The 27,779-nt window shown below is 52.6% G+C and overlaps 1 protein-coding gene across 1 annotated transcript; it reads left to right on the forward strand.

The window, feature by feature from the left end:
* The first annotated feature begins 69 nt into the window (after positions 1-69).
* Positions 70-27,424, forward strand: MCOLN1 (mucolipin 1). The gene is made up of 14 exons (XM_030545414.1): positions 70-155; positions 2,374-2,591; positions 8,743-8,910; positions 9,233-9,392; positions 10,544-10,655; positions 13,511-13,607; positions 14,403-14,502; positions 15,117-15,223; positions 15,872-16,021; positions 17,677-17,778; positions 18,785-18,907; positions 19,881-20,087; positions 21,408-21,538; positions 23,556-27,424. The coding sequence occupies exons 1-14, from the start codon at positions 119-121 to the stop codon at positions 23,590-23,592; spliced, it is 1,749 nt and encodes a 582-aa protein (XP_030401274.1). The 5' UTR covers positions 70-118; the 3' UTR covers positions 23,593-27,424.
* Positions 27,425-27,779: the final 355 nt, after the last annotated feature.

Below are 27,779 nucleotides of genomic sequence, written 5' to 3' on the forward strand. Positions count from 1 at the left end.
CTGGGAGCTCTGTCGGGTCACGTGAGGGAGGAGCGGTGCGGGGCCCTGCACGTGATGGGGGCGGGCTGCGCGCTGTCGCTTCCGCTCGCACAGCTGACGGGCTCGTGCTGCCCGCACCATGTCCGCTCCCTGCCGCCCGCACAGCCCGCCCGCAGGTGAGGCCGCCCGGGTTCGAGTCTCCCTCCCTCCCGCTCGCTGCCGAGCTGCTTCGCTCCCCGGCGGCTGCAGCAGCGCCCGCCCCGTCCTCGGCTCAGCGGGCCGGGCTTGGCACGGCTCGGACTGGCGCCCGGGGTGGGAGTCCCGTGCGGCCCCGAAGGGACGGGGGAGGTTGGCCGAGCCCGGCTTTGCTGCGTCCTCCCCGGGCAGCAGGAACTGGGCTTGAGTGAGCGGGCGGCGGCCCGGGAGCTCCCTGCGGGGAAAGGTGCTGGGCTTCTCCTGCTTGGAGCTCCTTCTGGCCCCTGCGGGAGACGAGGCACTTTCTAGTTCCCCTCCTTTTGCGGGGCTGCTAGGGAGAGCATGCACTGGTACTGCCCGGGCAGGGTTCCCAGTGCGCTGGGGGCTCATCCCTTCCCCTGTCCCCAGCAGTTCAGCCGCAGCTCAGTGTGTGTGTGTGTGTCGTTTTTCGCAGGGCCAGGCACAGTTGGAACGACTTAGGTCCATTCCGAAAGTTGGGAGAATTTCTCATCTTCCATCATAGTTTCTACAGTGGAGCAGAGAACTCTGTCGTGCTGCAGGGTTGCTGTTCTCTTGGTTTGCAGTGTCCTCTGCCTCCCAGTTTCCATGTCAGGTTTATTGTCAATGATTCTGAGTACCTGGTAGGGGTTTGCCTTAGCTCTGCATGTTCCACTGCTGGGAAGTATCTGCAGGTGTGGTTGTTTTACCAAGGGATCTATAATAGTTCTCCTTAACCTTCCCAGAAGCCTGGGTGTTTTATGTTTTGGTCCAGTGGCTTTTAGCACTCAGACTCCTGGTGGCCAGGCTGTGTGTCTCCTCCTGATTGTTGTGGGGGAGGGCTGGGGGCTTCAACTATTCAACCCCTTCCCCAACCTCCAGGCTTCTGTGTTCGATTTTTTTTTTTCTGGTGGAGGAGGAGGACCCTTTGGATTGTACTTGCTCCAGTGCTTGTGGTAACAGAACTTTTTCTCAAGCAGCAGCTAAGCAATAACAATCGTTCTCATAACTTCCACTGCTGCCCAAGGGTTCTGAATAGTAGAACTGGCCCTCTTCAAAATCTTGTTACTCTTGTTATGATTGCTTGGGAAAACTCTGAGCTGTGGTGGTGGTGGAGCTGCCTTCCAGCATGGCTTCAGTCTGGAAAACTTTATTCACAAACCTAAGTAGGACCAGGCCATTGAGCTCTTATCCCCCTCCTAGAGCACATGCTGAGGTGACACTGCAGTTATACCCGTTTCCCATGCCAGGACTGATACAGAAAGTTCCTCTGACAAGGGACCATATCACAGAACAAAACACATATGCACTTGGACCTTTGGGGGTAACAATGGCCTGATCCTACAGGGTCTCTTACTCCTTGGTTCTAGAGCTGCAATGAACTGGTGTCTCATGAAATGCTGTGTGGCATGGTCGAACTGTAATGAAGATGTTACCTTTCTTAACCATGAGATCTTCCTGCTATAATCCTAATGCCTCCCATCCTTGTTTGTTACATTCCAGTCTAAATCTAGGCTATAGGCTCCTCAGGGCAGGACCCTGTGTTGTTTGTAGCTCTATAGGGCACCTAACAATTGTCTAGGTGGCGTTCTTCTGAGTCCTATGAGGACATGAAATCATCTGGCCAAACCCTAGGGAGCTGGTATCTAGGTCATTGCTGAGGCCACTGCCAGGTAGTAAATAAACCACCTTTCTGATTAGAAATCCATTTGGCCTGTTGATCGTCTTGTCTGATTCATCTGAGGAGCCAAAGTGGCTGGATCCATGAGGCTCCTGTCAGAGGGCACACCAGATAGATCAAGGAGGAAGAAGTCATTTTTGTTGGACGTACAGATGGTGAAGGGTTGAGTTGTAAGGATTATTGAGCCTGGGGGTTTAGGCTGCTTGAGAAACACCTGGACCCCCACCTCTAAGGCCATGGAAGGGAGGGTGTCTTGCCCTTCCCCTCCAACCATTCAGATCTTTGTTTAGTGCAGTTAAGTTAGGCTGAGGTGACAAACCACTTTGCTGGAGCCTGAGAGCGGGAAGGGAGGCTGGTGAAGAGAACAGGCTGGCTAAACCTGGCCATGATCTGAAATCCCTCCTAGGGTTTGGGGCAGGTGAGTGGCTCTGGAGCATCTCTTATATCAGTGAGGTGAGGACCATGGTGACTTACATTTATATTCCTGTCTCTTCTACCTCCTGCCACTCTCCCCCTCCCAGAGACACAGAGGCTGCTGACCCCTGTGAATAGCTATGGGTCTCAAGACGGGGGGGCCGGGCCGGGCGTGGGCTCCGCCTCCCTCCTGCCTGAGGAGGAAGACTTGCGCAGGCGCCTCAAGTACTTCTTCATGAGCCCGTGTGACAAGTTCCGCGCCAAAGGCCGCAAACCCTTCAAGCTGGTGCTGCAGATCATCAAGATCATCATTGTCACCATCCAGGTGTGTGGGGGCTGGCTGGGGGGGCATGGAGAGGAAAAGCACTGTACTCTGGCCTACGGCAACCTGCAGCCCATGTCATTCGGGTTCCATTGTTCAGGGTAACTCCAGTCTCCTGTGATAGATCAGGCAGCCTGGGGGACTGCTTGCTCTTGGGTAGTAATGCTAGGCTGGGGCACTCAGGCAGGCTCTGTGTGCAGGCTGAGCCTGCTGAAAGGAAAATCAGTACTTTGAAACCACGTGGTCTGTAGTCAGGCACATGATGGGAACATGAGGAAGTGGCCTGACTATCTGACTGAAAACGAGCTTGGAACACTAGCCAATGGGCAGCATATTCAGCAGAGTGAGATCTACCGTGTAAGTGTGTGCTCCGCACGACCCCTCCGTTAGTGCATTGAATGTACAGAGCTCCATCAGTGCAGCATGAATGCTGCCTCTTTAGGCTTGTGCTCGGTCGGTCTTGCAAAAATGGAAGGGGCCTAACTGGCTCAGTTCAGGTTTTATAAAAACACAAAATCAGTAGAAATATCTCCTCCTCAAACTGTCATCCTCCAGTGGCACTTGCAACCTAGCCATACCATTGCAGCCCTGTGCTAGCACATGAGAGTCTGCAAACATAAATTAACGTGAGCCCTGTCAGAGGAAGTCTTGCTCTTCTGCAAAATGTTTTTGATAAACTGATGAGCTGGTCTCTTCATTTTGCAAGTGGAGAGCAATGCAAAAGGGAGAACTATCACGCAAGTAAATTGGATTTAGTAAATTTGAATAATTAAGCAAAGATGGTGGTAATAATATGGGGAAGGTAACTTTTTTGTAATTATTTTAAACCTGAGTTTCTCCTAAAAAGGGATTCTCAAACTTTTGTTATTGCATGCCCCCTTCCAGATCTGGCAGCTGCCCTTCTCATCATTGATACTTCTTCTTAACACTACCTGTCTTTAGCCATCTGTCCATATTTCACTTATAGTGTGATGTGTACAACCAAAAAAATAACCCTGACTAAGTTCTGAGCTCAGTTAGATTGGATAGTTGCTAGGCAACTAAATCTACACTGTACAGTCATTGGAGGTGAGGGCTCTGTATGTCAGCGTTTCTGTATATCTGTGTTCTCGCTGGAATATCATGAAGTAAATTAACTACTGTATTTTATAGAACAATTTCCCACAGTTTTAAAGCTTTGTCTGAGTAGCCTATTATGAAAATGCAATAAATGAAACCCACTGTTACACACTTTCTCCTGTGTTCCCCTTGAGATGTCTTGTGTACCCGCAAGGGTATGCATACCACATTGGGACCTCCTGCTTTAAAATTGTCAGTGAGGTTAATGAGGACACACTGCACATCTAATGCTCTGACCAGCATTTGCAAATGAGATGGGCTTGATCCTACTTTCCCATTGATTTTGAGTTCTGGGTGCTCTAGATATGTAACAAAAAGGGCAACAAAAATCATTAGAGGTTTGGAACAGCTTCCATATGAGGAGAGGTTAATGAGCCTGGGACTTTTCAGCTTGGAAGAGAGATGATGAAGGAGGGGAATATGGTAAATGTCTATAAAATCCTGACAGGTGTGGAGAAAGGAAATAAGGAAGTGTTATTTACTCCTTCTCATAACACAAGAACTAGGGGGTCACCAAGTGAAATTACTAGGCAGCAGGTTTATAACCAAAAAAAGGAAGTATTTCTTCATACAACGTACAGTCGCCCTGTACAGTTCTTTGCCAGAAGATCTTGTGAAGGCCAAGACTATAACAGGGTTCAAAAAAGAACTAGATAAATTCATGGGAGATAGGTCCATCAATGGCTGTTAGCCAGGATGAGCAGGGATAGTGTCCCTAGCTCTTTGCCAGAAGCTGGGAATGGGTGACGGGATGGATCACTTGATTACCTATTCTGCTCATTCCCTCTGAAGCACCTGGCACTGGCCACAGTTGGAAGACAAGATACTAGGCTAGAGGGACCTTTGGTCTGACCCAGTATGGCTGTTCTTATGTAAGATTGGGACATATGCGCAGTTTGACATGATTGATGTTGCTATTGGAACCTCTGCATGTGCATTTTCTGCCTTGTGTTTGAATTGCACAATATAGTTGTGCAATTCAATAGGCTTGAAACTACACCAGGCTCTTGATAAACACAGGGACTTGGCTGCCCGCTGGGTAACTCCTCTGGATGCAGAGGTGATGTGATTAAAAACCACCCTCAACTGTTCTATTCTGCACTCATCTAAATGTTGGAATTGCTTCTAAAGCTGCTGTTCAAATCCCTTCCCAAGCTTGTCCATCAGTAGCTCTTGCTGAGGGTGAGCTGTGTGAATTATTCATTAGGATGATCTCATCTGACATCTAGGCCAGAGAATCTTCACACAGTGAGTTCTGCATCTAGCTTGTTCAGTGGGAGCATATCTCTGTATTAATATGTGAACGTCAAGGGGAAAATCCAAAGCACTTAAGAGCAGGGAGAAGAACAGTTGGTGGAAGGTGAATAATGTTCACATAACTGTTGGCCAAGCAACTTGTGAAATCAAGTCTGGGAAGGCCTTCTGCAAGCGGCTCATCTACTGATGTGAAATGCTGGAGTCTAGATCTGAGCTGTGACTGAAACTTCCCTCCTCAAATCCACTGACAGAGGGAGCTTTAAATACCGCAATTCTGGCATCACCTCAGCTGCTACAATATCTTTTTCTGGGGCCTCCCAGGATCTCATCTTCTCCCTTCCCTCCAGCGTATCCAAATGTAGCAGCAAAGGTCATCTTCCTTTCCTTTCTCCTCCTGTTTCCAGGCCCCTCACTGGTCTTGTTTGGTTCAAGGTTGTTTACTCCCATTCTGCCTAGGTATCTCCTTGCATCTGTTTCCCATCTAGGCTATCACTCCCATTTCCCTTTGTCATTTCTCCTCCTTTCAGCAGCTAACAGGCAGTTTGAATAAACTTTGAGTGGGAAGCTTTCCTTGGACAGTGGCACCAGGGAGGGTGTGAAAGAAGGGTTGGGACTCCAGATTTGGATAAAGGATGCAGCTCCCCTTTAACTCCCTGTGTGGGTGGGAGTGACTGTTCATGCTCCCTCTTGCACCTCCAAGAACTGTTCTAGGCTTGGTCTGGACTTAAAACTTGTACCAGCATAGCTGCCTCAGTCAGGTGTGTGAAAAAAACACCTCCCTCAGCCACAGACCAGTGCTCAGAAATCCCTCAGTGTAGACATAGCAATGCTTACAGAAGGTGGCTTTTCTTGGGTAGCTAATATTCGGAAAGTTGGCGTTCCTGTACCAGTAGAAAGACTCCTGTGGATGTACACTGTGTTTATGCTAAGGGGCTATGCTGGCACAGCTATGACAGCATGGGCTCTGTAGTGTACACACAGCACTAGTTAATCACTAGTTTCTCATTCTGTAAAAAGCAAACTGTGTTCTCTGAAGCCATCAGATCTGGCTGACTTCCTCCCCCACATCTGCTGAGTACAGGAAACCCATTTGTCACTTGGGCAAAACTGCACTTTTATCTCTAAAAATATCACTAGCTGGTAAGATTTCATCGATAGCGGTAATGAATAAAGACAGTTCGTAAAGACACACTTAAAAGAAAGCAATAGCTGGAGTAAAATCCCTGTCAAGAAGAAGGCCTTACCTCACTGAGTAGCTGCCTGATTTAGGGTAGGGAATTTGACCCATCAAAAAGTAATTGGCCAGTTGACCTGTCAGGCGCTGGTCAAATATTCTAAAATTCTAACTTATTGTGACACTTTATTTTGTTTTTTTTTGGTTAGTAAGACTTTATGGCCTCCAGTAGGCTCAGCCTTCAATACTTATGCCTAATTACAAAAAATAAGTTACTTTAGCTATTTTAACTCAGAAAAATGCAAATTATGACGTTTTAAAACATGAAAGTAGGGCACCATGGTGCAATCAGAAGGGTAGGGTGGGCTGCCACCTGTTCTTGCTGGAATATTTGACAGTATTTGACTGTGGTCAAACATGTTGCCAAGCCTAGTCTCATTCTAATCTAAGATCCAAAGTATTACCTAACCAGACTGGATGAATAGGCAGCATGGTGGCATAACATTTCATGTTGATAAATGCAAAACATGTTGAAGGAAAAATCTGAACTCCTTCACCTGGTGGGTGTAAATTAGCTGCCCCCAGGAAAGGGACTTGAATGTCATTGTAGACAGTAGTTCTGCTCACTGTGCAGCTGCAGTCAGAAAAGCAAATAATGCATAAAGAGTAGGATAGTGAATAGTCAGAGAATATTCTAATGCCTTTATCCAGTAGGTGGTGCAGCCTCATCTGGACGCTGTGCGGTGCTGAGAACCTTATAACAGATAGGATACTGAAGCAGGGCCGCCCGGGGGGGGGCAAGAGGGGCAATTTGCCCCGGGCTCTGCAGGGGCCCCTACAAGAGTTTTTTGGGGCCCCTGGAGTGGGGTCCTTCACTCGCTCCGGGGGGCTTGGAAAACTCTTGCGTGGCCGAGCCCCAGAGCTTCTTCCACTCCCGGTCTTCGCTGGCGGGGGGGTCCTTCCACGCTGGGGCGGAAGGACCCCCTGCCAGCAAATTACCGCCGAAGCGGGACCTGCTGCCGAAGTGTAACCTGGTCTTCAGTGGTAATTCGGCGGCGGGGGGCCCTTCCGTTCAGGACCCGCCGCCGAAGTGCCCCGAAGACCCGAAGCGGGGGCCCCCCGCCACCGAATTACCACCGAAGAATGGGCTGCACTTTGGCGTCGGGTCCCACTTCAGTGGTAATTCGCCGGTGGGCGGCCCTCGCTGCGGGTCTTTGGGGCACTTTGGCGGCGGATCCCGGAATGGAAGGGCCCCCCACTGCCAAACCGGGCCGGCACTAGATATTTTGCCGCGCGGGGGGCGCCCTGCCGCTTGCCGGTCCCGCGGCTCCAGTGGACCTCCCGCAGGCCCCGCTGCTCTGGTGGACCTCCCGCAGGCGTGCCTACGGATGCTCCACCGGAGCCGCGGGACCAGCGGACCCTCCGCAGGCACGCCTGCGGGAGGTCCACCGGAGCCACCTGCCGCCAACGGCCCCAGGCCTCCGGAATCCTCTGGGCGGCCCTGTACTGAAGAACTAGAGGGGGTTCAGAGAAGAGTATTGAGAATGATTGATGGCCTGGAAAATTCTCCTATGAAGAGAGACTGAAAAGACTGGGCTTGTTGCCTAAAGTAATGACTGAGTGAAAAGATATATCCTCTTTTCAGCTTTGAATTTCCCACCTGTCAATTTGTGATCAGACTGTGGAGCTCTGTACCACAGTTCTGCCTTGAGTCATTGAAGCCAAGAACTCAGCAAGATTTGAAAAGGGATTGGACATTTATACAGCTAACGATAATATCCAGAGTTGTAATTGATAACAAGTCTTGTGGAAGGGGATATTGAACCCCCTGCTTCAGGTCTTTAGGCAATCTGCAGCTACCAGTGACACGTGTGAGCCCTAGGTGGGGACCGATATCCCTCATCTGCTACTGCAGGATTCTCACCCACTCCTCTGCAGCATCTGGTGCTTGTCAAGATGCATCTTGGTTCTGATCCAGTCTGTCCGTCCTGTGTTCCAGTCGGAGTAGCTCTAGTTAGACAAGGGGAAATGTGACGTCTTTGACATTTAATAATGATATAAGTTCTTATTTCTCCTTATTCCCACTTTTCCAGTAATTGATGGAGGTTAGCTATGTTGAAGCAGAAGGCATAGTGTGGAGGGGAGTATGGCTTTCTCCTTAAAGATGACTCCAACTTAGTTCCTAAAACTATCAATGACAAGGAAGCTTATAGCAGAGGTTGGGGCCATCGCCGTGCTCTGAGACCCCAATAGCCTAATATAACGCCACTTACGACTGCTGTCGCAAACCGTATGTCCTCTGTGGAATTGTACTGTTCAGTGGAAGCTCCTAGAGTGCTCTGCTGTTGCCAGAGATGATTGTCGGTCATTGCTTCTCTCCTCCAGCTCTTAATGTTCTAGCCAAAGAGGTAGTTATAGTGATTCTAGAAACCAGCTTCTGGGTCAGGTTGACTGAGATGAGATTGTAACACTCAAAAGGCTGATGCAGCTGTGTAATAGAGGCTGTGCGAGTGAGTGAAGCTTGTGTTTCTATAGAATGACACACTCCAATGGTAAGCCGTTGCTAGGGGCAGCGGTCTCAGCTGGTTTCATCCTGTTCTGCAGCTCATCCTCTTTGGGCTCAGCAATCAGATGGTGGTGACGTTCAAGGAGGAGAACACCATTGCTTTCAAACACCTGTTTCTGAAGGACTATGTGGATGGGTCAGAGGACACGCATGCTGTCTATACGCAGAGGGACCTCTATGATCACATGTTCTATGCCGTGGAGAAGGTGAGAGGAACCCACTGGGGTCCTAGGAGACCTAGGTGGGCTGGGCAGGAAGCCATTGGTAGACCCCTGTGTGGGGGTATCCACATCTGATCCACATACAAATCCACAAGATTTGTATCCACATCTGATCCGCAAACATGGTATGCGGATATCTGTGGATACAAAGCGGCTATCTGCAGATTTTCAGGGCATTAGCCTTTGGGTTGAGCAGAGTGAGGGAGGAGTGGTGTGGGCTCAGACAGAGGGCTCTCCATGGCTCATAGCAGAGCATTGCTGACATGGGGGCTTTGGGGCAGGGTAGTAAAGTCTCCTCCTTCCCCAGTACCTGGCCATTCCTAACGAGACGATCGGGCGCTACGCCTACGTGCATGGGGAGTGCAGCGGGAACCAGTCGGCCCTCATGCTGTGCCAGCAGTACTATCGCAAAGGGCAGATCGACCCTGCCAATGACACTTTCAACATCGACCCGAAGATCATCACAGGTAAGTAGCCCCGGGCTGCACGGTGCTTCTGGGTCCCTGGAGTGCTGTCAGGCTCCCTGATGGATCTCTCTGCTGGGCCCCATGGGCTGGTGCTTACTACTGCCCACTCAGCTGTGTGCTCACCCTGGCCTTTTGAGTATCGGGTGGTGCCCAAGCTGCATGACAGCTGAAGAGGTGGCAACAGGCATTGACTGGCTGGCAGAGTTGAGGGTTTAGTTGGGTAAGGTGGCAATGCCCTGCAAAGTGTGGGCTTGCTGTCTGTGCCCCTGTCTCTACCTAGGCTTTTGTCCTGCACCTCTCCATGGGGTCCCCACACACCTTGGTGGGGAAAAAGTGAGTGCCAGTGGCTTATAGCCCCAGTGGTGCCTGGGAAGGGAAGTGCACCCAAGGCCTTGCTCAGGCTCAATCCAAGGCGGTGGGTGAGCTCTCTTTTGGCAGGTGAGTTCCTGGAGCCTTGCTGTGGCCTCTGTGGGGGCGGGGAGGGGGGTGCGTTTGCTGGGAGTGCCTTAGGCAGGCATTGCCTGTTGCACCCAGCCTGTGATCGCTGCCCATGGCGTAGTGGGACAGATGCCATGCTAAAGTGCTCTGTAAACATGTGAGGGGTGGATTGGCTTTAGACTAGCTCAGAGGTAGGCAACCTATGGCACATGTGCTGAAGGCGGCATGCTAGCTGATTTTCGGTGGCGCTCACGCTTCTCGAGTCCTGGCCACCAGTCTGGGGGGCTCTGCATTTTAATTTAATTTTAAATGAAGCTTCTTAAACATTTTAAAAAACTTATTTACTTTACATACAACAATAGTTTAGTTATATATTATAGACTTAGAGAAAGAGACCTTCTAAAAACATTAAAATGTATTACTGGCACGCGAAACCTTAAATTAGAGCGAATAAATGAAGACTTGGCACACCACTTCTGAAAGGTTGTTGACCCCTGGACTAGCTCCTACCTCTTGTTTGAAAAGCAGGCTTCGGTCCTTGTTCTCTGCTCCTTTCTGGCTCAATCCTGGGGACAGGCTGGTCCCTGATGGTGGCAAATGGTGCTATTGTGGGGGGGGGGGGGGCCTTTCCTTGCTGCTGGGAGGGGACAGTAGGCCCTGTTTGGGTGCTGGCTGGGCTGCGTCTCTGAGGACAGCCTCCCCTCCCTCTGCAGACTGCCTGGGTGTGGACCCCATGGAAAGGATGCCTTGGCCCCTGCAGCCTGTGGAGACACTTTCCCTGCAGTCCCACCCCAGCTACCGGAACTTCACGCTCAAGTTTCACAAGTAAGTGCCTTATCTCTCCCGGCATGTTGTGCATGAGGTGGCGTCTTTTCTATTACCAAGGGCAGTGCACGGCTAACTGCTGAAAACAGGAGATGCAGTCAAAGCTAGGATCGCTGGCAGTGTTACCTGGGGGAGGTGTCTCTAGAAGCAGGTTGGCTGGGACAGTGTGGAGGTTGAAGAGTATTGGCTCTTGCACTTGCTATGGGGTGTAGGCTGGGATTCCCGGTGTGGCTGGGAGGAAGTCCTTGTTTATTGCTCCAAACCAAAAAGGGCAAACAAGTTGCTGAGCACGGGAAGGGGGCTAGACTTGTTGCTGGGATACTATTAGGGAGCCGAAAGGGGTGAAACTGAGCAGTGGCTGGGTCTGATACTGGTGGAGGGGAGACCTTGTTAGTTCCCTGGCAGCATTACCCAGGGGGCAGTGCATGCAGCATCGTGTGTGGCTTCAGCTCTTCGAAGTTTCCTGCTGCGATGATTCCAAATCTAGGGCTTTTGTAGCAGAAACAGCCTCCTTCATGAAAAGGGTCGCTGGACAGAGATGAATCAACTTCCTCAGCCAGAGGGGGAGAGTCACTTGCTTGAGCTCAGTTCAAGTATATACAGGTCTGACTTGCTTCTGTGGGCCCTGCTAAGCCGGCACCATCTCCCACCACAGTGTCACTCAGTTTCTGTCACAGAACTGTGCAGTGTGCTGCACAGATGCCTAGTGAGGCACAGCCCCCACCCCCAAAAGCCTTATCTGAGTAGACAAGACAAACACAGGATAAGAGGGGAACAGGCATGGGGAGGGAATTGACTCTCCCAAGGTCACCAAGCAGGCCAATGGCAGAGTCCCAGGCCGGTGCTCTATCGGCTGGACCACACTTCATGCAGAATTATTACTAAGGGCTTGTCTACACTAACTGGGGGTTCGATGCACAGAGGTTGATGCATCAGTGGTCGATTTAGCAAATCTAGTGAAGACCCACTAAATTGACTGCCCCTGGACTCCTGTACTCCACCTGAACAACAAGCACAAGGGGAGTCGATGGGAGAGCGTCTCCAGTCGACATAGCGTAGTGTGGACCCTGCGGTAAGTAGATCTAAGTATGTCGACTTCAGTTATGTTATTCACATAGCTGAAGTTGCGTAACTTGCATTGATTTTCCCTGTAGTGTAGACAAGGCCTGATGAGTGTAAGAGGCAGAAGCCCTGCAGCTGAGGGGTGAAACCATAGGGTGCAGCAGGGACAATCTTCATATTTCTTAGTGGGGCAACCTGGGCCTGAGAGTGATGGAGAGTGAGTGAGGGACTGAAAGTGGCTAGGCTCTGTGGCAGGGTAAAGGCATGGCCGGGGGGGGTAAAAACTTAGGTGGGCTGGCTGGCAGGATCGAGTTGGTGGGCGGGGGAGAGGGAACACTGGTGGGCTGGCTGGCTGGGTCGAGTTGGTGGGTAAGTGGGTGTGAGCGGGGGAGACGTGGGGGGGCTGGTTGTTGGCACTGGGTGCTGATGGGGAGACGTGCTGGCCCACTGGCTGATGGTAAGTTGGTGGGAGGGGAGACAGGTGTGGGGGCTGGCAGAGCCAAGTTAGTGTGTGTGTGTCAGGGGGATGACAGGTGTGGGGGCTGGCTGGCAGGGCTGAGTTTGGGGGATACTGGGGGGCAGGCTGACTGGCAGAGCAGAAGCGTTAGTTGAGCAGAACAGTTCAATATCCTAAAAAGCTTCTGATCTTGTTCAGTGGCTCCTAGGGACTCCTGCATATGAGCAGTGTGCTCAGCTGGGCTCTGAAATGCTGAATCAGCTATTCTCGTTGTTCCTGTGCCCCAGATCCCTCTTTCCCCTTCCCCTTCCTCTTGCGTGGGCTCTGGGGCCTGTTTCAGCCTGTGCTAGCACAGTGGCATTGTTGCTGCATTGTCTACCAGAACTTCTGCTTCCTAAGTGGTTAGTCAGCATGCTGCTAAATCTGGGGACTCAGCAGCTAAGAGACCACAGCTGCCAGGATCTGGCCAAGCTCTGGAAGACCATGTGATAGAGACCTAGGAAGTCTGTGGTGTTGAGGATGTGTGCGGCGACCACTGTATAATGTGAGTGAGCGCAGGGTTGGGGAAGATACCACCAGCTTGAGCTGAAAGACGTACGTCCTAGTTCTAGCAGGACCAGTCTGAAGGTGATGGCTCCCTGTTGAATTGGACTACGGGTTGGGGGGTGAGGGGCAATGCTTCCCACACACTAACAAGCAGGAGGTGGTGTTGGTGGGGGGAGGTGGCTCAGAAGGTGCCCACCAGTTAGGCCCATGGCATTATTTTTAAAGGTACAGCTGTGCTGCAGCGGGGAGGTGTGGCACGTGCGCTACTCAATTTAACACAATAAAAACAGCAGCGTGGCCACTGTGGCCTGGGTGGCGGCTCAGGCTAGCTGCATGAGCCGTACCTAGGATCTTAGCTGTGGTTGTACTAGGATGATTAGCCTCAGCCACGGTGGTCACACTGTCATTTTTAGGCACTAGCACAAGCAGAACTAGTGCACATGCATCTACCGAGGCGGAAATAATACCTCCCAGCTGCAGTGTAAAGACGTTACCTTGGTTTCTGTTTCGGCTGTGTTATCTAGTGGTTGGGACGGAGCAGTGAGTCAGAATTCTGGGTTCTGCTCCTGGTTCTGCCACTGCCCCCTTGAGTTCAGCTAAGTTGCTGTTTCCCCATCTGTAAAATGGACAAACACCTGCTTCTTATGGGAGGAGGGCCTGTGTAACTTTGGCTGAAAGGGGTTGTGTGGTGCTGAGTTTCTAGCTGTGAAGAGCCGTTCCCTTTTGGAGCAATGGAATGGAACGTACCACTTAGAAGCCATCCTGTTAGTCTGATCGCTGTCTCCTGCAGGCTCATTAATGTCACCATCCAGTTTAAACTGAAGGCCATCAACATCCAGACGATCATTAACAATGAGATCCCAGACTGCTACACCTTCACCATTACTGTGAGTAACCCCGGCCCAGCTCTGAGCCAGGGCTGCAGAAGGCCTGCCTGCACCAGAGAAATACATAGCCAGGACTCCCCCAGGGCTGCAGCTGCCTGAGGGAAGCATGAGCGTTAGAGATGGACAAGCCGTTAGCCTGTACTACCTTCTTCCTGGGAGACCACCCCACAGCCTGGTTGCTCTTGCTGTCAGGGAGCGCTTGCTCTTGAGCAAAGGAGTGGTCAGGCTGAATTCCTCCAAGCAACATGCAGGTAGCTCCTTGGGCTGTGTCCCTCGGGTGGTGAGCAGCCATGACATAAGAGGAGGGAGCCAGGGAGGAGGCCAAGGTTTCTGGCTGTGGTGCAGTTCTAGTGGGAGTCTTAGGTGGAAAGCCACTTTGAAAATTGCCCTTCCTCCACAGTGCCACCTGCTGACTCAAGTGACGGAAAAGTCTGCTGCCGCTCATTCTTTTTAGCCCTGCAGAACCAGCTCAGGAGCTGGATTCCAACTGGCTTGTGAGCCAAGAACTCTTCCCAGAGAGCCAGCGGGAGCCCAGTTGGGCTCCCTGAGCCTGCGGGGCTGCCAGATGCACCCTCTCTGCATGGCGGCTAGCTGAGCAGGTTCTCCGTCAGAAGGTCAGCGTGAGACCCAGCTGTGCTGCTGGCACATGCTGCCCTGCAGAGCAGGACTGCAGTAAGGGAGAGTGAGAGTCCTGCGGTGGGAGCAGGACTGGTGAGGACTATCCAGCCAGAGAGGTTCCTGGCCATCCCATCCCCACCTTGCTGTGCAGTAGCAGTCTTCCTCTTCCTTCACCAGATCACGTTTGACAACAAGGCTCACAGTGGCCGGGTGAAGATCAGCCTGGACAACAAAGCTGACATTAAAGAGTGCAAGGACCCCAGCATCTATGGCCGAGGTAGGGGATGGGAAGGGCAGACAGAATTGAGGGCAGTCTTCCTCTCCCCCCACCCCTGCTAACCGGAAGGGCCATTGGTGTGGCTGTGCTAGCGCTGCTGGGAACCATTAAGGCCTGTCCATTCTAGACATTCCCTTTCACTTCAAATGTGACCTCGCCTCTGGGCTGTGCCTTCCTCAGCTAGATCTCTGCCGGGGGATGATTTGGGCAGGTGGAGGGATCTGTTCAGCTGTGTTAGAGTGATCTCTAGGTGATGTGACTCAGGGCAGTTGTCCATGGCAGACTGTGCACTGCTCCTGTGATCGGAGCAGACATGCTTACTCCTTACTTCCACATAACTAAAGTCCTGGCTTCAGGATGGGCACTGGGTATCACCCCTGCTGTCTAGCAGGCTGATGATGGTGGCTGCTCTCTGCTGGGCGTTCTAGGCTGGTGTGGCATGTGGGCTCTGGGCACTGCAGGCTCAATTCTCAGACCCTTGAGCGCTCGGCTCTTGTGGAGGAGCCTGTCTCCTTATCTGCTTCTCCTGTACTGGGGCTCTCCCACACTGTACTCTGGGCTCCGGTTGGCCGCCCTGGTGTTACCTTGCTGAGGAGATCCACTGCCTCTTCCAGGAGACAACACCTTCCGCATGTTCTTCGACGTGGCTGTGATCTTTGTTTGTGTGCTGTCCTTCATCCTGTGTGCCCGCTCCATCATCCGGGGTTTGATACTGCAGCATGTGAGTACTGGCCTAGCCTGCTGGGCTGAGTGCAACTGGGCACAAACATTAGACTCTGACAGCACACCCCTTGCACTCCTGCAGCCTCTCAGGAACAATGGGTCTCCACTTGGGTGTAAGGCTGTGCTTGCTGCAGCTATCCCCTTTGAGGATTGGTCTCTCTGGCAGGAGGGAGGGTTCCCAGGGCATTTCCTATGAATCTCTTGGGACACACAACTACTGACTAAGGCTGAGGGCCATGGGCATCTCTGGGGAGGGAATGGCTCAGCTGTCAGAGCCTGGAACCCGCTGTCCCCAGCTGAGTTGCCCTGGAGGTGAGCAGAGCATCAGACCAGTGAAGTGAGAGAAACGTGGTGATCTGACCTGGTCAAAAGGGCAAATGTGAATTTTATTTTGAGCCAGATGAAAATCTCACTCTCCTGGAGCACTGGGCAGAGCTGGGAGTTTTGCTTTGTCTATTTCTCCCTCTGCAAGGGTGAGGATTCTGGGAGATGGGGGCCCTGCTGCTCCCACTGAGGCCTTCTCTGCCCAGCAGCCATGTTCTAACACAAACATCCCCAAGGGACTCTTGGGAGTTCACCTCAGTCCCCTGCCTGTGGAGCTTTGTCCCTGCTGTGGGTTCGTCACTGCTCTTCATTCTGCTTGCAGGAGTTGGGCCATTTCTTTCAGAGACGTTACAACCAGGACGTCTGCCTGTCAGACCGCATGGAGTTTGTGAATGGCTGGTATATCCTGCTGGTGGTGAGTGATGTCCTGACTGTGTCCGGGACCATCATGAAGATTGGAATTGAGTCAAAGGTGAGGGGATGGACAGGTATCCATTCCTGTGTGCTCTCTTCCCCCTCTTCCCCATGGGGCTGTGCCAGGGAACCCTCCCAGAGAATCTCTCTGGCAAAACATCTCCTCTCCACCCTGGGAATGCTGCCAGGGCAGGGGCACTGGCAGGGTGTGCAGGGCCACTGGAAGGCCACACCTTTGATCCCAGCGGGGGGCTGCTCTTCTCTTGTGGCTGGGGTGCTGGGATTCCTCCTTGCCCCTCCCTGATAGGGTTAGGGACAAGAACCCTGCTCAGCCAGGCCAGAGGAGGAGAGGAAGGTGCTGGTCCTCTGGGAATGCACCATTTGCCCCCTGCTAGAGCTGTTAATAGCTGCAGTCTGAGGGGATTTGCACCAAGGAACTAGAGGAACTAGCGCCCTAGTGGCCCCAGGGCACTCAATGGGAGTAAGTCACAAAACAGAGAGGCAGCCAATAGTCTTGCTGACAAGTGACTTTGGCTGTGGGGCTGGCAGCTTGCTGGGCATGGCGATCCCAGCCTAGGTGCAGATGTGGGCACTGCCAAACCGCCTGCCTTGGGGTCATGTTCCCTCCTAACTCAGAGCTGTTTGTAAGATCAGTGCAGTAATCATGTGGCTCTGTAGCCTCCTGAAGAGCTTGAGGCACCATTTGCCTGGTCTGTTCCCAGCAGGGAGAGAGGGTCAGGGAAGGACCGACTGAGACTGGGTGGCTCACTAGCTGCATATGGGTGCCGGATTGCTGCTGTCCACATACTCTGGAGTGAGGGAATGGAGTGTCGTCCTGGTTTGCGCAGATCCATACTGGGCCCTGAGTGACGATCCCCCTCCAGTGTACAGCCCCTCCCTGCCACAGACCGTAAAAATCAGGTGTAGGGGACCCAAGGCACTAGGTCCTCATGGCAGGTCTTTGTCTAGTTTAAAAGGGCCCGAGTGGCTTCCTCCCTTTCCTTGGGAAACCATGCCAGTACTTAGCCAACCCTGTCCTGATCCTGAGCCCAACTTGTCCTGGCCCTTGGCCCATCCCAAAAGGGACCCCTGCCTGGGTTAGGACTGACAGACTGTGCTGTTGTCATGGAGCCAGGCTTGGGAGTCATCAGTCTCCTCCTCTGCCCTCTGATTGGTCCTGTTGCTTTTTGCTGACCTGCCTTCCCCTCGCTGCTTCCTGAGAGCACAAGGTGTCATGCCTGGCAGTGCTGGAGCGGCCCAGTGAGGGACTGTCACCTCCCTACTCCAGATGCTGTGAGGCCTTTACTGATGCAACCCTTGTCCAATCCATCATGTTCCAAATGCATAATGGGATGCATGCTGCCCTCAGCGTCTTGTATTGCTGCTCCTTGGGCTCCCCTGTCCACCTGCCTGTAGCTGTCAGCTGGGTTCTGCTCCCCTGGCTGTAATGGATTCATAGATTCCAAGGGCAAAAGGGACCATTGTGATCATGTGGTCTGGCACAGGCCAGAGAACTTCCCCAGAACAGAGCTCTTACAAAAACATCCAATCTTGAATTAAAAATTGTCAGTGATGGAGAAACCACCACAACCCTTGGTGGAATGGTGGTGAGTGATGGGTAGTCTGGGACACTCAGCACCTAAGCTTATGTTAATGATGGGAGGCACATTTGCTGTGAGGTCACCTGATGTGTCTGTGTCTGTGTGTCTGCAGAACTTTGCCAGCTATGACGTGTGCAGCATCCTTCTGGGCACCTCCACTCTCCTGGTCTGGGTCGGGGTCATCCGCTACCTCAGCTTCTTCCAGAAATACAATGTGAGTGATGCCTGCATGCAGATGCACACACAGCATGTAGTGAGAGAGCTCTGTCCCAGTGAGTGGCAACACTGCCCGAAGTGCTATATTCTGCTCGAAGTGAAGGCCTGGGCAGACTTTGCCCCTTCAATCCTGACCTACAGCATGCCACTGCATCTCCCTACCCCTGGCTCTTCTCTCACAGCTCTGCCGATGCCCCTCAGTCCTGACTTGCAGCCATGCCCCTGTGATTCCAGTTGGCGTGCATCCTTCCCCCAGCTCTGCCAATACCCCTCAGTGCTGACTTGCAACCCCCTGCTATTCCAGCCCTGCTCTCTCAGCAAACAAAAATGGAGCAATTCAGTGGAAACCTGTTGTGCTAGCTAATGCTCTGTCCACTCCACATAAGTGCTTCGAAAGGATGGGACTTCCAGTGCTCCCTCTGAGAATCATTTTGCAGCCTGATCGTTCGCCCTGATACTCTGCTTCATTGCCCTGTGATATCATGCCATTGCACCTGGTCCTCTTCCTGGGCCACCTAAAAGCCCCTCCTCCCCTGGGTTGACATGTCCCTCCTATTTCTAGGAGCAGCCTCTGCCACAGCAGCCACTAGGGTCTCCCCAGCTATGCACACTCAGCTCCCTGAACCTTTCCTCTGGAGGATTGCTGCTGGCCTGGGGACAGGACTCGGTCCCAGGTGCTGTTTCTGCAGGAAAGTTTCTAGCAAGACATATGCCTCCCTGCTCTATGACTTGATGCCGTTGCACGTTCAGCACAGAGTAGCTGTGGCCTTGCTGGCTGCCATGCAAAGCTGCAGGCCTCTATTGCATCTGCTGCCTCCTCTCCCAGACCTTTGTGCAATTATTATTGCTCCCATCTGATCTCTGTGTGCTGACTGATCCCATCATCCCTTGGGGATACCCAGCTCCATCATGGTGTGCCCTTTGGCGTTGCCTGCTGATGCTGGGTGCCCTGGTGGAGAGTCCCTGCACTATTAGTGTTTCCCAATCGCATCTGTCTCTTCCAGATTCTCATAGTGACCATGAGGGTCGCCCTCCCCAACGTGATCCGCTTCTGCTGCTGTGTTGCTGTCATTTACCTGGGCTACTGCTTCTGCGGGTGGATCGTACTGGGCCCATACCATGTCAAGGTACCACGGGACGCTGTACCATGTCAGAGTTGGTTGGGGAGACCAGGCTGCAGCTGGGAGTGTTGGGGGCACTGTACCAACTGGGGGGGGGGTCAGACTGTAGCTAGGAGCATGGGGGGACTGTACCATGTTGTGGTCCAGGGAGGGACTAGGTCTGGCTAGGGGCATTGGGGAGGGGACTGTACCATGTTGGGGGGCTAGGTCTGTGTGGTACAGGGCACTGGAGTCATGCCTTTGCTTGGGTGGAATTCCAAGTCCCTAGCCCAAGCCAGAGATCCCAGAGCCTTGGAGTCTCCTGCTGTGCGGGTGGTAGGTCTGCCCTGTAAAATGGCAATAACCCTCCAAGCACTGCCCTGCATTAGGGGAGAACACAGCCACTCCTGATCCCCATCCCAGTCCCTTCAGTGGGGGGAGATCCATAAGGAACCTCCCAATAGAAACAAAATGCAGGAGACACCACAGCCCTTCCTCCAACCCAGATGGCATCGGCCTCTCCTTGCGCCGTGGGTACCAGCAGCGAGGAATTGCCCTCTCCGTCCCATTGCACTGTTTAGTGCAGTACAGGGTCTGGAGCAGGTGAGGCTACTACAGCAGAACCTCTGGCCCATGGCTTGGCTTGGCTCTGCCAGAGTCTCTGCTCCTGGTCAGGCAGCACCAAGCAGCGGATGCTGAGAGAGGCATGAGGCAAGCAGGAAATGGGAGCCCTCGGGGGCCTGCTCCTGTTCCTACTCTGCTGGGGGATGTTGGCTAGTCCCTTCCCCTCTCTGCATCCATTTGGGAAAGGGGGCTAATGGCTGGATAGAGCTTAGGGCCCTTTGCTATGAAGGGGGATGATTTGTGTTGGTGGTAGCTCTGCTGCCACTGAGCCTAGATGGTCACGCAGCGCTGCTCCAGCTCCCCGTGTGGCTTTGCTCCAGGGTTTGCCTGGCCATACCTGAACTCAGGGGCTTGGCTCTTTCTCCCCTATGTACAGTTCCGCACCCTCTCCATGGTGTCCGAATGCCTCTTCTCCCTCATCAACGGGGATGATATGTTCGTGACCTTTGCTGAGATGCAGCAGAACAGCTACCTGGTGTGGCTCTTCAGCCAGCTCTACCTCTATACCTTCATCAGCCTCTTCATCTACATGGTGCTCAGCCTCTTTATTGCACTCATCACCGGCTCCTATGAGACCATCAAGGTCAGTCTGGGGAGTGCTGCCTTCCGTGGGCTGCAGGCTTGTCAGGGCCCGAGAGCCATGTCCAGCCTGCATGAAATGGACCTTGTCTCAGGTTCCCTCAGCCACCTCCATCTTTGGGTGAAGCACAGCATATTGTGACGCGACACCCTTCCAGCAGGGAGTATTGTGAACTCCTTGGGCTGCTCATTAAGAATGGTGCCAACAGTGGGCTTAGTTACCCAATGACAGGCGCGTGAGGTAGGACACATCCACTCCCCCTGACCTGGCTGCAGCTGGCAGTCATCGCCTGGGGACATGGTTTGGAGACAGCTTTCCTTGAGACCATAAACACTTGTGTGCCTGAGCCAGCCTGTTCCCAGTACGACCCATGGGCTCCACCAATTTAAATTCGAAGTGGCACCACCTCTGGTTCCTCCGGCCCTAGCACGTGTGGCAGTGCTGCCAGTGCCCTGTTGCTGCCAGCCCTCTGAGGGCTATGGGGAAGCGGAGTGAGGGCCCTGGAGCCTGCCATCATGGGTACTGAGTTGGGAAGTCCTCTCTGGGGAGGCTTTGGCTTATCTTCAGTTCTGTGGAACTTTTCCTTCTAGGCCTGGACAGAGCTGTCCCTAGGGTACAGCAAATAGGTGCGACTGCCACAGGCCCCATGCTTTGGGGGGCCCCTGTGCTCCATACGTGCTGACCCTGGGGGTGCTCAGCACTCACTGGCAGCTAAGCTCTCCCTTCCCCTCCCCAGTGCCTCTCACCTGCTGGTGGCTCTGCTGATCTTTCCTCCCCCTCCCTCCCAGAGCCTCCTTTCCGCTTCCAACAGCTGTTTCGCTGTGTCCCAGCCCTCTTTGGGAGGGAAGGGGAGAAGTGGGGACTGGGTGCACTTGAGGGAAGGGCGGGAAGAAGTGGGGTGGAATGGGGTTTGAGGGAAGGGGTGGAATGGGGGTGGGGGGCTGATTTTGTCCTTGGCCTTGCACCCTCCAGGACAGCCCTGGGCCTGGAACATGAGCAGCGTGGGCAGCATAGGGCAAGCTTTCCCTAGGCTGCACCAGGACATGGCAGGGCTGCCTGTGAGGTGAGGGGATTGTTTCTGGCCCATCAGATCCTTGGCCTCTGCTAAGATGATCAAGGTCTCTGCTACGCCATGCTCAAGACTCCAGCATGCTCACACAGGCCCTGACCAGCCCTCAGAGCCATTAGTGCCCTGGATTGGCTCCCCCTCCCAGTGTCCCCAAGAGCTCGCTTGCTGCTGAGAGGAGGTAGGAGCCTCTGAGGGGAGGTTATCAGTCCAGGTTTGGTGGGCAGGCAGCCTGACTCCTCTGTCCATTTCTGCAGCACCAATGTGAGGATGATGTGCCCATCACACAGCTCCATATGTATATTGCCGAATGCAAAGACAGTCCAGGGTCTGGCAAATTCCGCCGTGAGAGCAGCTCCTCCTGCTCGGTTTTCTGCTGCTGCGAGCGGTATGTATGCAGGGTGGGAGCCAATATGCTCCCAGGGCTGGACCCAGCAGGATGGGCTGAACCACTCTGTTCTAACCCCATTCCAATAACTCTCTAGGGTCAGAGTTGGGGGTGGCTGTTAGGAGGGGGGTGTGGGTGTGGGAGGGGGGGATGGTCCCCATGTACTAAGCAGATAAGTGAACTGCACGTTGTACCCTGGTCAGTAGAAAGGGCTTTAGAACACGCTTATAGATTAAACAGTAGTAAGTTACCAGGATCGGTTGGTGTTTTCCCAAGAGTTCTGAAGGAACTCAAATGTGAAATTCAATTCAGTGTTACTAACGGTGGTATGTAATCTATCACTGAAACAAGCCTCTGTTTGAGATGATTGGAAGATAGCTAATGTAACGCTGATTTCTAAAAAAAAAAGTTTACTGGCCAGGATCACTTCTGGAGCTTAACTTCAGCACTGGGCAAGTTGGTAGAAACCATGGTAAAGAACAGAATTATCTGACACACAGAGAAATGTGATGTGTTGAAGGAGCCAACATGGCATTTGTAAATAGTGGGGCATGACTATGAGGGGTCAGCAAGCATGTGAATAAGGGCAAGCCAGTGGATAGTGACTTTCTGAACATCCAAGGTCCTACCAATGGCTCTTAAGGGACTAAGTTGCTATGGGAAAACTGGTAGGCGACCTCACAGATCAGTCACTGGTTAGATGATAGGAAGCCAAGTGTCAGTTTTCAAAATGGAGAGAGTTAAACAACAGGGTCCCCCAAGGATCTGTACTGGAACTGTGGTATTCAACATATTCATTAAAGATCTGGAAAAGACATTGAATAGTTAAGTGGCAAAGTCTGCAGATGATACAACATTATTCAAGATAGATAAATCCAAAGTAATAGGCTGGAAAAAATAATCCCAACTACATCTATATAATGATGGGTTCTAAATTAGTTACCACTCAAGAAACTTCAGCTCAATGCACAGCAGCAGGCAGAAGTGCTAACAATGTTAGGAATTATTAGGAAAGGAATAGAAAATAAGATCGAAGATGATACCATCCACTATATAAATCCAAGATGTGCCCACGCCTTGAATACTGTGTCCAGTTCTGGTTGCCCTATCTGAAAAAGGGTATAGTGGAACTGGAAAAGGTTTAGAGAAGGGCAACAGAGATGATAAAGACTATGGAATGGCTTGCATGCAAGGAGAGTCTAAAAAGATTAGGGCTATGCAGCTTATAAAAGATGATTAAGGGGAGATATGATAAGGATCTGTAAAACCATGAATGGTGTGGAAAAAGTGAAGAGAAGTGTAGCAAGGGACTGTGAGTTGGGACTGAAGAGCACTGGCAGAGATGGGATAGCAGGGGGCAGTGGGTCAGGAGTGAGAAGCACTGGCAGGGCTGGGATAGCTGGGGGCTGTAAGTCAGAATTTGAGGGGGGGGGGGGGGGACCAGGAAGCCTGTAATCTTAACAAATGTATTAGTCCTTTGCTTTCATGAGCTCCATGTCAAACTACTGGCAGGAGCATACTTAGAGTCTAGAGGTGGGAGGCAGCTCTTGAGTCCTTCCCCAGCTGTTCCCTAGGACTTGGGATGGAGAGGGACATCTGGACAGATTGTTCTGTCTGGGTATAAAAGATCCTCCTCAAACATCAGGCTAAACAGCAGCCAGGTCAGTAACTAGCAACCTGCTGAAGAACCTCCTGGCCCAGCCGTTTCTCTGCAGCAGGCATCGCTGCATGGGGAAGTCGTCAGCACAACATGCTGTGCAGATCAGCTCCTGCTTGAGCTGTGCAGCAGGCAACAGGCTGGTGGGAGGGACATGCTTCCAGAGGTTGCAACTGTTTATGGTGCAGGTCAGTCCTCGTGCAGCTCTGAGCTCCGCTATGCTGCATGGCAGCCTCACAGCCAGCTCTGCCCTGGGGCTGGATTCTGTCTGCTGTCAGCATGCCCGCTGGTGCGTGTGCCAGAGGCTAGCCTCTGGCTGGGGCTGTACTGCTCACATAGTGTCCTCTGCTCACCCTGCAGGGCTCCACTGCAGGACAACACACTGGTGGTGAATTGACAACGCAGCTGCGGGAGAGCCTGATCTGTGTACCTATGAGGGAGAGCGCTGTCTGCTGTACTGCTGGGGAACTGAGCCTGTACATGGAACTGCCTGGAGGGGACTGGTCATGGGGACAGTCCCAGCCCTGTGACCGCACCCACTGGCAGCTGCCTCCCTGGCTGGACTCCAAGGACTGGTAGCAGGAGTGGGGCTGTGTGGCCCCCAAGCAGAGACATGGGTGAGCTCTGTCCACCAAGATGAACCCTGGATCTGCTGAGTCAGCCCTTAGCTATAGCACCAGCTGGGCTCTGCTCCGTGTGTGCCAGCCACGTGGGCTGGAACCTTGGGCCACAGCTTTCATGTAGCACATTTTTTATTTACCTTCTGGCTTTTACCAGGCTGTGTGATCCAGTGGGGCAGAGGGGAGAGGAAAAGGGCTGAGGACCCCCCCTTTGTCACCGCGTTGGGTTGGGGGAGGGAGGGGAAATGGCATCGCTCTTCACATGGAGCCATGCAAAAATGGAACCTGAATGAGATGAGCACTGCAGTGATGCCAGCACTCCTGTCCCGTGGCAGTGCCATCCCTCAGCAGAACCCTCCCTTGTCCCTTGCAACCCGGGGCCCAGCAGAGACTGCTGAGTTTATGTAGCGGAAGGAGCTCCCCGATGGAGCCCTTCCTCCCTTAGGCAGGGGAAGCCCAGCTTTGCAGTGGGCTAGGAGAGTTCAGGAAAGATACTGCTCTCTAGGCCTTGTTGTTGCTCTTGAGGACCCTCCCCATCCCAGTTGGGAACTGGTGCCATCCCAGGGCTGTGTTCTGGGTACTCTGTCTTCTGCATCTTGCTTTTTCCAGTCCCTGCTCTCTTCTGACTGCTGGCCTGTCTGCTGCAGAGAGACCCTACTGAGGGCATCACTAAGCTGCACTGTGCTGGGTGCTGTCGGCAGCCTGGACACTTGATAGGCTGGGTTTAGTTTTGAAGGTGTTTCTAAAATGTTTTCAAGCTGCCTCTTCGCCCCGGCCCCCAAATGCCATGCCTGGGGGGAAGGTGGGGAGGGGAGGACTGGGCCCTTCCTGCTGCCTCAGGATGTTTAAAAAAGCCTTTTGGGCCTTTATTTTTTGTCTACATTTGTTAACTTTAGAAACAGTCTGCTCTCCCCTGTTCTTACTGGAGGTCTCCTTGGAGGAACAGAGAGTTGGGAGGGAGGTATGGCTTCTGCCTGCTGATGAGGGAGGGCATGCTGGGCTGGGGCCTTGCACAGACCTCTTCCACCTTGAGTGTCTGGCAAAGCCTTGGCCTGGTCTACACTGGGTGGGGGGATCGATCTAAGATATGCAACTTCAGCTATGAGAATAGTGTAGCTGAAGTAGATGTATCTTAGATCGACTTAGAATCACTTACTTCACATCCTTGCGGTGCGGGATCGACAGCTGCCGCTCCCCCGTCGACTCCGTTTCCACCTTTCGCCCTGGTGGAGTTCTAGAGTCGACGGGGAGTGCGTTTGGGGATCTATGTATCGCGTCTAGAGGAGATGCGATACATCGATCCCTGATGGATCGATCACTACCCACTTATCTGGCGGGTAGTGTAGACATACCCTAGGGTTCTGCACCAATCCCTTCCTCTCCCAAGGGCTCTTGCTCTCTGATGTCACAATTCTGCTATACCCCAAGCCCTTCAGAATCCTCCAGTGCAGAGAAGAGGGGACCCTTGGTTTCTGATGGAAATGCATGTAGGAAAGGACAGGTTCTTTCTGTGCCAGCAGCAGCATAGCCCCAGGGCCCTTTTCCAGTCACCTTGCAGTTTTAATACTTTTAAAATCATGTGTTTTTAGGACTCGCTGCCTCTCCTGTGCGTTGTTTACAGCCGGGCAGTAGTGTGTGTGCTGAGAGTGGCTGCTGGCTAAGCCTCTGTGGAGTCAGATCTTTCCCCCTGGGCCTTAGAGGGGTGTGGCGAGCATCCACACCCAGGGAATAACTGAATCCTCAAGGTCTTGGCCTGCTCTTTGTTCTAAATCCCTCTCATGTTGCCAGGGTCTCTAACATCCCCACAAGTGGCAGCAGAACTTGCCTCCCCTGCACACAGCCTCTCCACTCTGTTTGGCTTGTGCTGTTACCGGTGAGCACCTGGGCCAGGCAGTGCAACTGCCCCTCCCCAGAGGGCTGGCAAACAAAGAAAAGTGGACTAGGAGACCTTCCCTTCCCCACTCACTCTCTGGGGTGCAGCCAGCTCTGGTGTGAAGACTCCTAACAGCTGCAGGTACAAAACAGGCAGATGGAAAGGTGCAATATGAAGGGGATGGCAGTGGTGGTGATGTGTAGTGCATACATAGTTACATGCTGTAGTGAAAAGTGAGCCGTGTCCACACTGGGTGTAGCTACACATCAGTGAAAGGCTATGATGGGGGAGGCCAAGCCTTTCCCTGCAGCTGGAGACTTTCCCTGCAGTGGAAGAAGGGCAACAGCAGCAGGACATTACCCTGCTAAAAACAGCCGTGTAGATAGGGAGGCACAGCTTGGGTGAGTAGAGCTGTGTGGGCTATCTATCCGAGTACATACCCACCGCCTTCAGGTATGTCTACCCACCTAAGCCTTGCCTCAGTCTACACTGCTGCTGGGTACCAGAGGCACAATCTCCCACCAATGTGCTTTTAGCTACATGGCCTTAAAGGAACGGAGGCTGCTTAAAACCATTAGAGATATGTCTACGTTGCCCCAATCTCTCAGCAGCGTGTAGCCCCCTTCACGTGGCTATAAACAGTGTAGACTGTGAGGCAAGGCTTAGGTGGGTAGCTAATAGTGCCAGCAGCTGAGCCTGGGTCTGTGTTCATCTGTATAGGATGCACCTGTCATAGCCCTGCTCTAGGGTCAGGACTGCTGTGCTGGGGACAAATTTTTGCAATGTGTCTCTCCCCTACACCCCCCAAGCACAGGGGCTGTCACTATCTGCATTGCTGCTGGGGTGATGAGCTTATTACAAGCATCTTTGCCCTGAGGAGTTGGTCCTGGGGGAAGACAATGATGAGGCATCTTTCAGTGCTCCAGCTACAGAAAATGATCTTGGCTGCTGCCTGCCTATCTGTTCATGCAGCCCTTTCCTCCAGGGCTTGGCACCGCTGCTAATTTGTGACTTTAGTGTGAGCCTTGCAATATTTGGTGTGACTCCCCCCCCGCCCCCCTTAAACTCACAGCATCATGTGCTGTCGGGGGAATCTCAGCTTTTGTTTTAAAGAGTTTCTAGCCTTCCTGGTTGTGGAGAAAAAGCCTAAAGGCTCAGAGACCAGCATGTTTTGTGAAAAACCCTACGTCAGAACCCTCTTGATGTGGGGGGACAGACTGATGATTTTTGAAGGTGTCTGTGTGTTGGTGAGGAAGGAGGCCACACTGGGTTGGGAATGGACCTTTTCATTAGTACATCACTACAAACTCTGTGAAGCTCTATCATGCACCTATGTCTTGGAGTGTCACTCACTGCTGACCTTTCACCTGCTTTCCTGGTGATGTGGGACCAGAATGCTGTCTGTGCCACAGACGTGCACAGGCACACTGGGGGGGGCTGTAGAGCTGTCACCACACTACACCCTAGAGCCAGATAGGGCTGTTTGGCAGCTATTGTAATGCTGCTACTACTACACAAACTGTGCCCAGTGGCTGAAGCCTTCAGGTGTGTAAGGATGCACCTGCCTATGGACCTCTCTCACTTTTGGCAAGATGTTTGTTTGGATTGGGCTGTGAAAGCTAAAGCAGCCCTTGTACTTCTGTTTGTGGTGGTGGGCAACACTAAGGCTGTGGGATTGGTGTAACGAGTGCAGCAGGATAGTCACTGGCAATTGATAAATAAAGGTAATCTTGGAGAAGTGGCTGTTCTCTGGTGGGGATGTGCAGCTGCCTTGTTTCTTAAGGGCAAATTGCACCAACTTTGGCTTCAGGGAGAAGTGAGTTGTCTTTTTTTAACCTCTCCTTACATAACTTAAAATCATGGGTGCGGCTAGGTAAGTTCTGTGGTGCCCTGAAGCGCTGTGCAGAGGCCAACAGCACAGCCTACAGTACTCATGGCAGCGACAAAGTGGTATCTGCTGTCCAGGACATATTTACAGCCAGCGTGCATCACTGTCTGTCTACGCTAAACTGCCTTGTGCAACCCAGTACGTGATCATCTATGACCCTGCAGCCAGTGCAGGTTGTGTGTGAAGCATGAAGAAAAGTCCTT

Source organism: Gopherus evgoodei, unplaced genomic scaffold (assembly GCF_007399415.2).
Source record: "Gopherus evgoodei ecotype Sinaloan lineage unplaced genomic scaffold, rGopEvg1_v1.p scaffold_37_arrow_ctg1, whole genome shotgun sequence".
Lineage (NCBI taxonomy): Eukaryota > Metazoa > Chordata > Testudines > Testudinidae > Gopherus > Gopherus evgoodei.

Excerpts from the sequence above, each read along its gene's own strand:
- MCOLN1 (XM_030545414.1), top strand. The coding sequence starts at position 119 with ATGTCCGCTCCCTGCCGCCCGCACAGCCCGCCCGCAG. Across the intron at positions 2,592-8,742 it reads TCATCATTGTCACCATCCAG|CTCATCCTCTTTGGGCTCAG; the intron begins GTGTGTGGGGGC and ends CCTGTTCTGCAG. Across the intron at positions 9,393-10,543 it reads CGACCCGAAGATCATCACAG|ACTGCCTGGGTGTGGACCCC; the intron begins GTAAGTAGCCCC and ends CTCCCTCTGCAG.